This window comes from Oncorhynchus gorbuscha, linkage group LG15 (genome assembly GCF_021184085.1).
Source record: "Oncorhynchus gorbuscha isolate QuinsamMale2020 ecotype Even-year linkage group LG15, OgorEven_v1.0, whole genome shotgun sequence".
Classification (NCBI taxonomy): Eukaryota; Metazoa; Chordata; class Actinopteri; order Salmoniformes; family Salmonidae; genus Oncorhynchus; species Oncorhynchus gorbuscha.
The window spans coordinates 66,795,674-66,810,488 of record NC_060187.1 but is presented as its reverse complement, the minus strand read 5'-3'; the positions used below and the strand labels follow the sequence as shown (position 1 = coordinate 66,810,488).

At 42.2% G+C, this 14,815-nt stretch overlaps 1 protein-coding gene across 2 annotated transcripts in view; it reads left to right on the top strand.

Annotated features, from left to right (window-relative positions):
* The window catches only part of LOC123997817 (atrial natriuretic peptide receptor 1-like), an 84,844-nt gene extending 70,506 nt beyond the window's left edge, over nt 1–14,338 (top strand). For both annotated transcript variants that reach the window (XM_046302394.1, XM_046302393.1), the window contains exons 7-22: nt 1,489–1,624; nt 1,828–1,912; nt 2,055–2,175; nt 2,279–2,353; nt 2,573–2,650; nt 2,770–2,874; nt 3,097–3,168; nt 3,520–3,679; nt 3,843–3,998; nt 10,011–10,179; nt 11,878–12,024; nt 12,120–12,243; nt 12,375–12,443; nt 12,650–12,824; nt 12,920–13,018; nt 13,145–14,338. In XM_046302394.1, the coding sequence (XP_046158350.1) occupies nt 1,489–1,624; nt 1,828–1,912; nt 2,055–2,175; nt 2,279–2,353; nt 2,573–2,650; nt 2,770–2,874; nt 3,097–3,168; nt 3,520–3,679; nt 3,843–3,998; nt 10,011–10,179; nt 11,878–12,024; nt 12,120–12,243; nt 12,375–12,443; nt 12,650–12,824; nt 12,920–13,018; nt 13,145–13,302 (1,929 nt within the window). In that variant the 3' untranslated portion in view covers nt 13,303–14,338. The remainder of the gene's footprint in view (nt 1–1,488; nt 1,625–1,827; nt 1,913–2,054; nt 2,176–2,278; nt 2,354–2,572; nt 2,651–2,769; nt 2,875–3,096; nt 3,169–3,519; nt 3,680–3,842; nt 3,999–10,010; nt 10,180–11,877; nt 12,025–12,119; nt 12,244–12,374; nt 12,444–12,649; nt 12,825–12,919; nt 13,019–13,144) is intronic.
* The last annotated feature ends 477 nt before the right edge of the window (nt 14,339–14,815 follow it).

Genomic DNA, 14,815 nt, shown 5'->3' with positions numbered 1-14,815 from the left:
TTAGAGTCCCTATTTCTTCCTTTGTGTTCCGTTCCTGTCCTGTCGGTTCCTTGTTTCGAATTCACCGTGCTGTGATTGTGTATCGCCCTGTCGTGTCGTGTTTTCCTCAGATGCTGCGTGGTGAGCAGGTGTCTGAGTCTGTCTGGTTCGAGTGCCTTCCCGAGGCAACCTGCTGTTCACCTGCTGTTCAAGATCGAGTCTCCAGTTTGTCCTCGTCATTTCGAGTGAAAGTTGTGTTTTTTTGTTTGTATTCACTTTACTGGATTAAAGACTCTGTTTTCGCCAAGTCGCTTTTGGGTCCTCTTTCACCTGCATGACACTGTCAGGACGAATGGGTCAAAATTCACCCAACTTATTGTGGGAAGCTTGTGGAAGGCTACCTGACATTTTTGACCCAAGTTAAACAATTTAAAGGCAATACTACCAAATACTAATTGAGTGTATGTAAACTTCTGACCCACTGGGATTGTGATGAAAGAAATTAAAGCTGAAATAAATCATTCAATCAACTATTATTCTGACATTTCATTTACATTACATTTACATTTAAGTCATTTAGCAGACGCTCTTATCCAGAGCGACTTACAAATTGGTGCATTCACCTTATGACATCCAGTGGAACAGTCACTTTACAATAGTGCATCTAAATCTTAAAGGGGGGGTTAGGTGAAGATCCTAACTGACATTAGACAGGGAATTTTTACTAGGATTAAATGTCAGGAATTGTGAAAAACTGAGTTTAAATGTATTTGGCTAAGGTGTATGTAAACTTCCGACTTCAACTGTGTGTGTGTGTGTGTGTGTGTGTGTGTGTGTGTGTGTGTGTGTGTGTGTGTGTGTGTGTGTGTGTGTGTGTGTGTGTGTGTGTGTGTGTGTGTGTGTGTGTGTGTGTGTGTGTGTGTGTGTGTGTCAATTTGTAAGTCGCTCTGGATAAGAGCGTCTGCTAAATGACTTAAATGTAATGTAAATGTAATGTGTGTGTGTGTGTGTGTGTGTGTGTGTGTGTGTGTGTGTGTGTGTGTGTGTGTGTGTGTGTGTGTGTGTGTGTGTGTGTGTGTGTGTGTGTGTGTGTGTGTGTGTGTGTGTGTGTGTGTGTGTGTGTGTGTGTGTGTGTGTGTGTGTGATAAGGGAGAGAGAGTGGATGCTTTTCACCCAGTGTGAGGGGGTGAGTGTCAAGTCTTTGGTCTGATTAGTGGCTCATTGAATGTCGTCTCCCATTATCACCCTATGCTAATGCATGGCATTGAGAATAATGTGTCAATCTTGCCAGCCTGCCATCTCACTGTCTAAGAGGACCACAATGGAAAAATAAGCCTTCTGGCTTTATTCTGTTTTTATCCTCTAAAATGTTTATTAAGGAATGTTGTCTCCGGCTGGAACAGCCTACTGCTTTAAATGATCTAATACATTCAATCAATCAATGTGTGGTATGTTATTTGTCTATAACATTAGACATGTAATTGTAAGTTATACTGTGTTCCTTGCCAGATTGTGTTGGTGTACAACGGCTCTCAGAAGAAGCTGAGGGCCTTGCCTGGGATGGACATCCAGTGGCCAGGGGGCGCTGCTCCTTTAGATGTGCCCGTCTGTGGTTTCAAGAACGACAACCCAGCATGCCTTGCACGTCAGTGGACTCCGTCTGTCTCTCACTCACTTTTATACACACTGCCCCCCATAAAATGTCTTAGTTTGCATGACGTAGCAGAAGTTATAGTAGTCATAACCAGTCAAAACAGTTTACGATGACTGACTTTACACTGTCATGCAGTGGCTGTATTGAAGGACACCAGCGGACCATAAAAATGTTTCCCCTGTCTCTTTTTCCAGGAACCATCACAATCCACCAGATGGTAACAATTGTGGTGTTCTTCATCATTATCATCATCCTCACCATTACTGTCTTCATATACAGGTGAGTGTAGACAGGCCAGTTCAATCAGTATGCACAAGGCCTAGAATCTACGGGAAGAGTTTTATGTCATTACGTTTATAGTATTGTTCACATATCTAAAAGAGCAATCTATCATCACTCTCTCTCTCTTTCGCACACACAGGAAGCTGAAGCTTGAAAATGAGCTGGTGGCTCAGCTGTGGAGAGTCTCCTGGGAGGATATTCAGATGAGCAACATGGAGAAAGTGCTGCGAAGCGCAGGCAGCAAGCTCACTCTGTCCCTGGTGAGTCCACACTCACATGCACGCTTGTAACAACACACACATTTCACAATACACACAGTCTTACACAAAACTGATCCCATCCCTCCTTTCGCTTTATTTACAGAGGGGCTCCAACTACGGCTCCCTATTAACAGGAGATGGAAACTTTCAGGTGTTTGCCAAGACAGGCTACTACAAGGTAAGTAGTGTGTGTGTGTGTGTGTGTGTGTGTGTGTGTGTGTGTGTGTGTGTGTGTGTGTGTGTGTGTGTGTGTGTGTGTGTGTGTGTGTGTGTGTGTGTGTGTGTGTGTGTGTGTGTGTGTGTGTGTGTGTGTGTGTGTGTGTGTGTGTGTGCGTGAAAGAAAGTAACTTTTTAATGTCAACTGGATTGAATGCATAATGTTTTCTCTGTCTTTCAGGCAAATATTGTGGCCATTAAATACATCAACAGAAAACGCATTGAGCTCACCAGAAACGTGCTGTTTGAACTGAAACATGTAAGTCCTGAGGTTGTAGTGTGACGTGTGTATACTCCAGAATGTATATGTGCATCAGAGAATAGCGCTGTCCCTAAATGTGTAAGTCACATGGTGTCCTCCTTTCCTTCCCTCCCCAGATGCGTGATATTCAGAATGAGCACCTGACCCGCTTCATCGGAGCCTGCATCGACCCACCCAACATCTGCATCATCACAGAGTACTGTCCTCGGGGTAGCCTACAGGTAGCCATCCCTCACCACATCTCCACTATAAGACAGTCCACTGACCCATTACAAATCTTTAGGAAGCATTTTCCTTGTCTAAATGGTGTGTGTGTGTGTGTGTGTGTGTGTGTGTGTGTGTGTGTGTGTGTGTGTGTGTGTGTGTGTGTGTGTGTGTGTGTGTGTGTGTGTGTGTGTGTGTGTGTGTGTGTGTGTGGGGGGTGTGTGTGTTTCATCCTTCAGGACATCATGGAAAACGAGAGCATCACACTGGACTGGATGTTCAGATACTCTTTAATCAATGATATTGTCAAGGTGTGTGTTTCATCCTTCAGGACATCATGGAAAACATCCAGTGAGCATCACACTGGCATCTAAAACTGGATGTTCAGATACTAACCTTTAATCTTAAAATGGGGATATTGTCAAGGTAACCGCTGCTCTACACACTCTCCTGCTTATCTTTCCATGTGTCAACTTCAGTTGACTTCAGAAAACACATTTGCATCACATTTGTGAACGTCCATATGCTTTGCCAAACATTTTTAGACTAAAGCTGAATTTAAATAACTAATTTATATCTAATCTCTCTTTTTGACTATCCCTCTCTCTTCTCTTTCTACATTTTACCCTCTATCCCTACCTCCCTCCCCTTCTCCTTACCAGGGCATGGCTTTCCTCCACAACAGTGTCATTGTCTCCCACGGCAACCTGAAGTCGTCCAACTGCGTGGTGGATAACCGCTTTGTGCTGAAGATCACCGACTACGGCCTGTCCAGCTTCCGCACCGAGAGCAACACAGACGACGCCCATGCTTACTATGCCCGTTAGTCACCTGGCTCTGCAGGAAATTGCCCTTTAGACACAGATCTAGGATCAGTTTAACCTGATCAAATCCTTAAGAGGGTGAAATACAAAACTGACCTTAGATCAGTGTCTGTAGGCAAATTGATTAAGCTTTTCGTTAATTTATCCATCTATGTGTGTAGGGAAGCTGTGGATGGCCCCAGAGCTGCTGAGGTTGGAGAGACCCCCTCCATGTGGCACACAGAAGGGAGACGTCTACAGCTTTGGCATCATTCTCCAAGAGGTGGCGCTACGCCACGGAGCCTTCTATCTGGAGGGAGAGCCGCTCAGCCCCAAAGGTAACACACACATACACACACACGCACTCTGTCTTTCTACATGACAGACATTCGGGACCAATTTGATCCTATGTAGCAACATTTGAAATTGTGTTTTTCACATTAGATAAAAGTAGAGATTCAGAGCGCGAAAGTTATAGATAATACACTACAGTTGAGGAACAATGGGAAAGTAATTCTGCTTTGAAAGTTGATAAACTTGTAACCCCACTTTTGAGAAAATGGCTCTTTAATGTTTTGGTACACCTACTAGAGAGCTCTTCTTTGTCTAAACCCATTCAGGATCGTTCACAACCTCTTAAGCCTTAGCCCCACCCATCTCTAAAGGATTCACATGTGAGTCCATTTGCTAAACAGAGTGAGTAAGTTCCCAGACAACTGAGAATTTGGAAAAATACGAGGTGAAATCATGACGTTAGTGAGCTTCAGGTCGAAAAGTCAGGGCTCTAGAAATAGGCCCCAGTTCTTGAGTTGGAATGCTGAGTTGGATGACAGTTCAAAACGATTTTTCCTAGTCGGAGCTTGTTTTTTTCCGAGTCCCCAGTTGTCTTGAACACACTGAAGTCGGAAGTCTGAGATTTCCGAGTCCCAAGTTTTTGAACGCAGCAATAATCCCAACCCATACTACTAGCAATACAAACTGATTGTCATAGCTAGCCACCATGCATGAATCTCCAGGTAGCTAAAGCTAACCAACTAGGGTCAATGTTAACTAGCTAGCTAACATTAGGTTATAACTAGCAATGCAAATAGATTTCAGAGATACAAATAATAATATTATACAGATCATACACGTAATGTTAACTAGTGAGCCAGCCAGCTAATGTTAGCTAGCTAGCTAACACTACGCTTTAACTTAAAATGAAAATTACATTCTGACTAAATTTGAAATGTATAATATCTGAAAATGTATCTAACAAGACTTTCTTACCCGTATACATGGATGAACGCTTCTCCCTCTCTGTCACCATTGCCATGGTTGCCCTTAGTTTGAAAATGTAATCTGGAGACATGTGTTTTATACAACAGCTTTCTGTGTTCTCTTTTCAACTCCCGCTGCATATTTGCAATCAAACGCTAGGATTTTCTCCATCTCCATAGCAATCATACTCTGCCACCACTGGGCATTCAACGTCTTCCGTGACAACAACATTGTTGATCGCTGTTTCTGAAGAGTCTACAATGTCTGGTTCAATTTAAATGTTTTTATCTAAATCAGGGATTTCCTCATTGTCTGATTCATAGAGTCTGAGTCAGAGAGAGTCAGCATGGCACGATCGTCCTCCAGACAGTGGAGAGCAGTAGCAATACTTCTGCAGTTCTTTATGATTTCTTTCAAAAAAGCTGTGGTAGAAATGATTACCTACACATACTGAGCAGCTCATGGTATAGATAGAAGCATGCTACATGGCAGACCAATCCGAACTCATCTCTCTATAAGAGCTCAGGGCCAGACCCAGATGCAGACACGGGAGGCAGATGGTTTGAGTGTTTGATATTTATTAGTTCCAAAAAGGGTAGGCAAGAGAATAGTTATGGACAGGCAAAGGGTCAAAACCAGATCAGAGTCCAGAAGGTACAGGGTGGCAGGCAGGCTCAAGATCAGGGCAGGCAGACTGGTCAGGCAGGCGGGTATAGAGTCCAGAAAACAGGCAAGGGTCAAAACCAGGTGGACTAGCAAAAGAGAGAATAGCAAAAGCAGGAGCATGGGAAAAACACGCTGGTTGACTTGAAACAGACAAGATGAACTGGCACAGAGAGACAGGAAACACAGGGATAAATACACTGGGGAAAATAAGCTACACCTAGAGGGGGTGGATACAATCACAAGGACAGGTGTAACAGATCAGGGCGCCACCCTCTTGGCATGTCCTGCCCATCCATTATCTCAGCCAATCATGGCTAGCGGGAAGGTTCCTGTCTTTTCCCGTGGCTAAACCAACTAGGCTCGTAATTTATTCATATTTACAGATGGCAAACAAGTTTGTTATTAAGGCACATGAAAGTTAATTGTTCCAGAAGGCATTTCTGCCCAAAAACACATTTTGATAAAAAAAATCAAATTATCATGTTCAAATGCCTCTATTGTGAAGTAGTGACATATGACATACTCCTAGTTTCCTAAAACTAGTCACATTTGTGGTCTCATACACTTTTGGTCATAAGCACGCTTATTTGCACATAAACACAGATGTATTATAAAAGAAAGAGAGAATACCATTGCTGGTGAGTAAATTATACCCCGGATTGTGTCCAAGATAAACAGTGTTTGTATGTTTCTTCCATCAAAAGCATAACAAACAAACCTAACAAGCCTCCTTCTCGTCAAGGCTCTGTGGTCTTTGCTGACTGCATTATCGCAGAGGAGCGATAAGGCAATTAGAGCAACTCAAAACAAAAGCTGTTATTCTGCACATTGCACCTGCAAGTCTGTTTACTCAGGAAAAGCTCTGTAGAAAACACAAACCTATCAAAAAACACATAACAGCTCCAGTGACTCAACAAAGCTACAGTATGTCGATACATTTTACTCCACGTGAACTGTATTCTTTCAATTTCAAGGTTCCTCTTTGACTCTACTCAATTTCAACAAATGAAGTGTAGACCCCCAAATATTGACCCAACCCAATGTTAATTTCAGAGCTACTGACCAATATGCCACGACGTTAAAATGGAGACATGGAACAGTTTTGCAATTGCAACCATTTGGCAACCTAAACTAGGGAAAGTTCATGAATTTGTCAAACACGCTCCCAAAAGTGACTGATTTTTTGCCTCCTTTTCTATTTTCTCACTTAGCCCCTCTTGCACCCCACTTACCCTGAAGAGCCTACTCTAATGATATGTAGGACGAGAGCTAATATACCTCTCTTCCTTGCACTAAGGATAGTTAAGCCCACGCAAACACTTGTAGGGACAAACACACAGTCACATGCTTTAAATAACACAGAAACATATTATATTTGTTTACCTTCCACTGTACTGTTTTCTGTGTCTGGCTTAGAGTAAAGCAACACAATTTTAATAAAATATCAGATTGTAAGTACATAGCTGCAACCAATATATTTCTTTTTCATTTGAGCAGGGGAGTGTGACTCTTTCAAACGTTTTTTTTTATTATCAGTCAAGATTTCAGATTAAATTGTAGTTAGTTTGGGAACAACAATCTGTCCTATCTTCCTTCTTTAGAAAACTGAAAAAGAAAGAGATTGGATTTTTTGCTATACAGATCAGCAATAACAGCTGTTGTTGTGTTCCAATTCAAGTCTCCATCACAACGTGTTGAGGAGAAAACCTTTCTGTCACCCATGTCTGCCAACCACCACTGCTCAGTGATTTTTCTTTTCTTTTTTCAAAACCATAATTGCATGAAATTGTGCAAAGTTATAGAAAATTGAATGTGATTGTGGTCGATTGCAAGAGTGGTTTACTGAGAGAGAAGCAAGTGTTTGTATTTGCTCATCAGAGTGTAACACTTTGTACTGGTAGACAGCAGCTGTTGTGTGACAGAAAGACAATGAACTGACTTAGAACCAGAGCATGTCATTTATGCCACTGAAACCACTTTATGGTCTTAACTCAATTAGGCTGCATGGACTGCTGTTGTGTGTGTGTGTGTGTGTGTGTGTGTGTGTGTGTGTGTGTGTGTGTGTGTGTGTGTGTGTGTGTGTGTGTGTGTGTGTGTGTGTGTGTGTGTGTGTGTGTGTGTGTGTGTGTGTGTGTGTGTGTGTGTGTGTGTGTGTGTGTGTGTGTGTGTGTGTTTGCATGCTTAATTTTTTTTCTGAATGAGGGCAGAAATAGGGGAATAGGGTGAGAAATGATGAAAGTGTGAACGAGAGGATATAATACATTGGGAGGGAGAGATAATGGAAAGATTGTGAAAGCATATGAACACAATGGAAAGGAAATTGGACTGGAATCTCTGAGAAGATGAAAGCAGAAGGAATGACACTAGATAGAAATATTACATTTCACCATCTATAGGAATGCGTTATACACTGAGTGTAGAAAACATTAAGAATACCTTCCTAATATTGAGTTGCACCCCCCCCACACACACACTTTTTCCCTCAGAACTGCCTCAATTTGTTGGGGCATGGACTCTAAAAGGTGTCGAAAACATTACACAGGGATGCTGGCCCATGTTGACTCCAATGCTTCCCACAGTTGTGTTAAGTTGAGGTTGACCGATTAATTAGGGCTTATTTAAAGTTTTCATAACAATCGGTAATCAGCATTTTTGGATGCCGATTACATTGCACTCCATGAGGAGACTGCGTGGCAGGCTGACCACCTGTTACGCGAGTGCAGCAAGGAGCCAAGGTAAGTTGCTAGCTAGCATTAAACGTATCTTATAAAAAACAATCAATTTGAACATAATCACTAGTTAACTACACATGGTTGATGATATTACTAGTTTAACTAGCTTGTCCTGCGTGGCAAATAATCAATGTAGTGCCTGTACATTTATCATCGAATCACAGACTACTTCGCCAAATGGGTGATGATTTAACAAGCGCATTGGCAAAAAAAGCACTGTTGTTGCACCAATGGAAACATACCTATAAACATCAATGCCTTTCTTAAAATCATTACACATCTATATTATTTTTAAACCTGCATATTTAGTTAAAATAAATTAATGTTAGCAGGCAATATTAGCTAGGGAAATTGTGTCACTTCTCTTGCACTCTGTGCAAGCAGAGTCAGGGTATATGTAGCAGTTTGGGCCACCTGGCTCGTTGCGAACTGTGTAAAGACCATTTCTTCCTAACAAAGACCGTAATTAATTTGCCAGAATTTTAAATAATTATGACAACATTGAAGGTTGTGCAATGTAACAGCAATATTTAGACTTCCGAATGCCACCCGTTCAATAAAATGCGGAACGGTTCCGTATTTCACTGAAAGAATAAACGTTTTGTTTTCGAAATTATAGTTTCCAGATTTGACCATATTAATGACCTAAGGCTCGTATTCCTGTGTGTTTATTATATTATAATTAAGTCAATGATTTGATATTTGATAGAGCAGTCTGACTGAGCGGTGGTAGGCAGCAGCAGGCTCTTAAGCATTCATTCAAACAGCACTTTCCTGCGTTTGCCAGCAGCTCTTTGCAATGCTTGAAGCACCGCTCTGTTTATGACGTCAAGCCTATCAACTCCCGAGATTAGACTGGCAATACTATAGTGCCTATAAGAACATCCAATAGTCAAATGTATATGAAATACAAATGGTATAGAGCGAAATAGTCCTATAATTCCTATAATAACTACAACCTTAAACTTAACTGGGAATATTGAAGACATGTTAAAAGGAACCACCAGCTTTCATATGTTCTCATGTTCTGAGCAAGGAACTTAAACGTTAGCTTTTTTACATGGCACATATTGCACTTTTACTTTTTTCTCCAACACTGTGTTTTTGCATTATTTAAACCAAATTGAACATGTTTCATTATTTATTTGAGACTAAATAGATTTTTATTTATGTATTATATTAAGTTAAAATAAGTGTTCATTCAGTATTGTTGTAATTGTCATTATTACAAATATAGATATAAAAATCGCCAGATTAATCGGTATCGGCTTTTTTGGTCTTCCAATAATCGGTATCGGCATTGAAAAATCATAAGCGGTTGACCTCTAGTGTCAAGTTGGCTGGATGTCTTTTGGGTGGTGTACCATTCTTGATACACAAGGGAAACTGTTGAACGTGAAAAACCCAGCAGTGTTGCAGTTCTTGACAAACCGGTGCTCCTAGCAACTACTACCATACCCCTTTCAAAGGCACTTAAATATTTTGTCTTGCCCATTCCCCCTCTTAATAGCACACATACACAATCCATGTCTCAGTTGTTTCAAGTCTTAAAAATATATATATTTTTTACCTGTCTCCTCTTCATGTACACTGATTGAAGTGGATTCAACTAGTGACATCAATAAGGGATTCACCTGGTCAGTCTATGTCATGGAAAGAGCATAATGTTTTGTACACTCCCCCTTCCTCTAGAAATCATGGACCGGGTGGCTCTGGGTGAGTGGCCGTGCCTGCGGCCTGCTGTCAACCCTCAGATCCACAGCCAGGAACTGGGCCAACTCATGCAGCGCTGCTGGGCAGAGGAGCCCACCGAGAGGCCCGAGTTCAGCCACATCAAACTGCTGCTACGCAAACAGAACAGGTGGGTGTAGGGGGGTGGAAGTGGGGAGAGTGTGTTGCATGATTCCATTCATGTCTGTGCATCTCCACTCCAAAAAAAGAGTATGACTACAGTACCAGTCAAAAGTTTGGACACACCTACTCATTCAAGGGTTTTTCTTTATTTTTACTATTTTCTACATTGTAGAAGAATAGCGAAGACATCAAAACTGTGAAATAACATATGGAATCATGTAGTAAAAAGAAAGTGTTAAACAAATCAGAATATATTTTATATTCTTCAAAGTATGCACCCTTTCCCTTGATGACAGCTTTGCACACTTTGGCATTCTCTCAACTAGCTTAATGAAAAATGCCTTTCCAACAGTCTTGAAGGAATTCCCACATATGCTGAGCACTTGTTGGCTGCTTTTCCTTCAATCTGCGGTCCAACTCATCCCAAACCATCTCAATTGGGTTGAGGTCAGGTAATTGTGGAGGCCAGGTCATCTGATGCAGCACTCCATCACTCTCCTTCTTGGTCAAATAGCCCTTACACAGCCTGGAGGTGTTGGGGTCATTGTACTGTTGAAAAACAAATGATAGTCCCACAAAGCGCAAACCAGATGGGATGGCATATCGCTGCAGAATGCTGTGATAACCATGCTGGTTAAGTGTGCCTTGAATTCTAAATAAATCACTTACACTGTCACCAGCAAGCACCCCCACACCATTACACCTCCTCCTCCATGTTTCACGGTGGGAACCACACATGAGGAGATCATCCGTTCACCTACTCTGCATCTCACAAAGAAACTGCGGTTGGAACCAAAAATCTCAAATTTGGACTCATCAGACCAAAGGACAGATTTCCACCGGTCTAATGTCCATTGCTCGTGTTTGTTGGCCCAAGTAAGACTCTTCTTATTATTGGTGTACTTTAGTAGTGGTTTCTTTGCAGCAATTCTACCATGAAGGCCTGATTCACGCAGTCTCCTCTGAACAGTTGATGTTGTGATGTGTCTGTTACGTGAACTCTGACGCATTTATTTGGGAAGCAATATCTGAGGTGCAGTTAACTCTAATGAACTTATCCTCTGCAGCAGAGGATAACTCTGGGTCTTCTTTTCCTGTGGCGGTCCTCATGAGAGTCAGTTTCAGTAATAGTGCTTGATGGTTTTTGCGACTGCACTTCAAGAAACTTTAAAAGTTCTTAACATTTTCCTGATTGACTGACCTTCATGTCTTAAAGTAATGATGGACTGTTGTTTCTCTTTGCTTATTTGAGCTGTTCTTGCCATAATATGGACTTGGTCTTTTACCAAATAGGGCTATCTTCTGTATACCACCCCTACCTTGTCACAACATAACTGATTGGCTCAATTGCATTAAGAAGGAAAGAAATTCCACAAATTCCCAAACTTTTAACAAGGCACACCTGTTACTTGAAATGCATTCCAGGTGACTACATCATGAAGCTGGTTGAGAGAATGCAGAGAGTGTGCAAAGCTGTCATTGAGGCAAAGGGTGGCTACTTTGAAGAATCTCAAATATATTTTGATATGTTTAACACCTTTTTGGTTACTAGATGATTCCATATGTGTTATTTCATAGTTTTGATGCCTTCGCTATTATTCTACAATGTAGACAATAGTAAAAATAAAGAAAAACCCTTGAATGAGTAGGTGTGTCCAAACTTTTGACTGGTATTGTATATATGTCTGTGTGTGCGTGTGTGTAGGGAGTGCAGCACTAACATCCTGGATAACCTGCTGTCCCGTATGGAGCAGTATGCTAACAACCTGGAGGAGCTGGTGGAGGAGAGAACCCAGGCCTACCATGAAGAGAAACGCAAGGCTGAGGCCCTGCTCTACCAGATACTACCACAGTGAGTCTCTGCTATACACACACACACAAACACACACACAGTGAGGCAATGCGATACACACACACAGTGCGTAATGTTACTGTCTGTACCTGCAGTTCAGTGGCTGAGCAGTTAAAGAGAGGGGAGACGGTACAGGCTGAGGCCTTTGATTCAGTCACCATCTACTTCAGTGACATTGTAGGCTTCACAGCCATATCAGCTGAGAGCACACCTATGCAGGTGAGAGAGCACGATCACATTGTGACACTACTCCCACAGGTGTGACAAGTTACAAAGATAGACTTTACAAGGGAGGCCATAGTCAAACCAAACAATTCCTATTCTGCTCTAAAAAATGTTTGCCTCTTTAGGTTGTGACCCTGCTCAATGACCTCTACACCTGTTTCGATGCCATCATTGACAACTTTGATGTTTACAAGGTAACATTATATTTCTCATCAATGTGCAGATTTACATTTACATTTACATTTAAGTCATTTAGCAGACGCTCTTATCCAGAGCGACTTACAAATTGGTGCATTCACCTTATGATGAAGGAAAGGAAAAGAGGAGGTGATGCCTCTATGAGATCCGCCATTAGGACATACTGACCTCCCTGCCCCTGCTGTTTCTGTGGCACCCCCAGGTGGAGACCATTGGTGATGCCTACATGGTGGTGTCCGGCCTGCCGGTGAGGAACGGGAAGCTACACGGCCGAGAGATTGCCCGCATGGCCCTGGCTCTGCTCAACGCCGTACGCACCTTCAAAATCCAACACCGGCCTGACCAGCAGCTCAAACTACGCATTGGCATCCACAGCGGTGAGCGGCACGCGATGGTCACATACTAGCAGACTCAGTGATGATATACCAATTTCAGTTGTGTGATTGACCAATTCACTCCACTCTATATTCAGGCCCTGTGTGTGCAGGAGTGGTGGGGCTGAAGATGCCACGGTACTGTCTGTTTGGAGACACAGTCAACACCTCTTCACGACTGGAGTCCAATGGTGAAGGTAAGCCACAGAGTAGTCATACAACATGTGAGTTTTAAATCAGTTCCACAGATCTGCTGGTCTTCATATCTCTGTGGTAGTTAATTGACTAATTAATGATTGCCCTCCTCCCCTTCTCCCTCACAGCGCTGAAGATCCATGTGTCTGCGGCCACACGTGACGTCCTGCAGGAGTTCAACTGCTTCCAGCTGGAGCTGAGAGGAGACGTGGAGATGAAGGGGAAGGGGAAAATGACCACCTACTGGCTACTGGGAGAGAGCAAGAACAACGAGTCAACGAGCTAAGGGGACGAGCCAAGGGAAGGAGGGAGGAAGGTCATGAATGAAGAAGTGGTGGAGGCAAACTTGAGCAAATTATGGGAACCACTGATTTGAAGTGCTGGAGCAAGTAATCAAATGAAGAGGCCTGGTGAATGAATGAGGTGGGTGGGTGGGGGGGGGGGTAGATGAGGAAGAGAACAAGGAAGGAGGATGTGGAGAACTTTCTTCACTTCAGCCCTCTTGCACTCGAACATCTAGATTTTAAGGACATATAGAAAGCTACATGTTCTGAGAGTGTGTGTGTGTGATGTTCTGTGTATACGTTTTTCCAGTTTTATTTCCGTGTTGGAGGTTTTGGATGCAACACTGATGGTATTTTAGATTGGTTCAAAAATTGGTTCACAAACAAACCTTTACAGGAGGTTGTGGATATTGCCACCTGGTGGTCACATTATGTAACTGTTTTTTTGAATTCATATCTTTTATGAGTACACAGTATCCCACTGGGCACAGACGTCAGCTCAACATCTAGTTGTGATTTAAATTTGGTTGAGTTGTCAACTAATGTGAATTCAATGTGAAATAAACAATAAATATCACTATGTCATTGGATTTAGGTTAAGAGTTGGGTGAAAAAAATACAAAATGCCCTTACGTTGATTACTTTTTTACAAATCCAATCAGTTTTCCATGTTTCCAACATCATCACATACATTTTCGGGGTTGAAATGACATAGAAATTACGTTCAAACTTCTTTTACCCAGTGGGATTTATAATTAGATTAATTTCCACTGTAGCCTTTGTGATTATGTATCCCCAGACCCCAACCACAATAACTGAGCCTACTCTGGAGTTAAAATGACTTGTTTGATATGTGTGTGTGGGTGTGCGTGTGTCTAATGTCTCATCAGTGTATATGATTTGTCAGTTTACAGTCATATTACGGTCTTATTATTTGGTATAATACAGATGTTGTTTATTTCTCAATAGATTACTTTTCTATTGCCTAAAGGGCAATTCACAGAAATGCACTTAAGATAAAGTCAAGCATTCCACTTCTTCGGCACCATAGACAGTTTCATTATTTTCACTGAAGTGTACGATTGCCTATGAATCTGTCTAATAAGATTCAATTTAATGCATTATTGTTGCCAGCAGCATACCACCCTGCATACCACTGCTGGCTTACTTCTGATTCTAAGCAGGGTTGGTCCTGGTCAGTTCCTGGATGGATGCTGCTGGAAGTGGTGTTGGAGGGCCAGTAGGAGGCACTCTATCCTCTGGTCTAAAAAAATATCCCAATGCCCCAGGGCAGTGATTGGGGACACTAGCCTGTGTTGGGTGCCGTCTTTTGGCTGGGATGTTAAACAGGTGTCCTGACTCTCTGAGGTCATTAAAGATCCCATGGCACTTATTGTAAGAGTAGGGTGTTAACCCCGGTGTCCTGGCTAGATTCCCAATCTGTCCCTCAAACCATCACGGTCACCTAATAATCCCCAGTTTACAATTGGCTCAATAATCCCCCTCCTCTCCCAT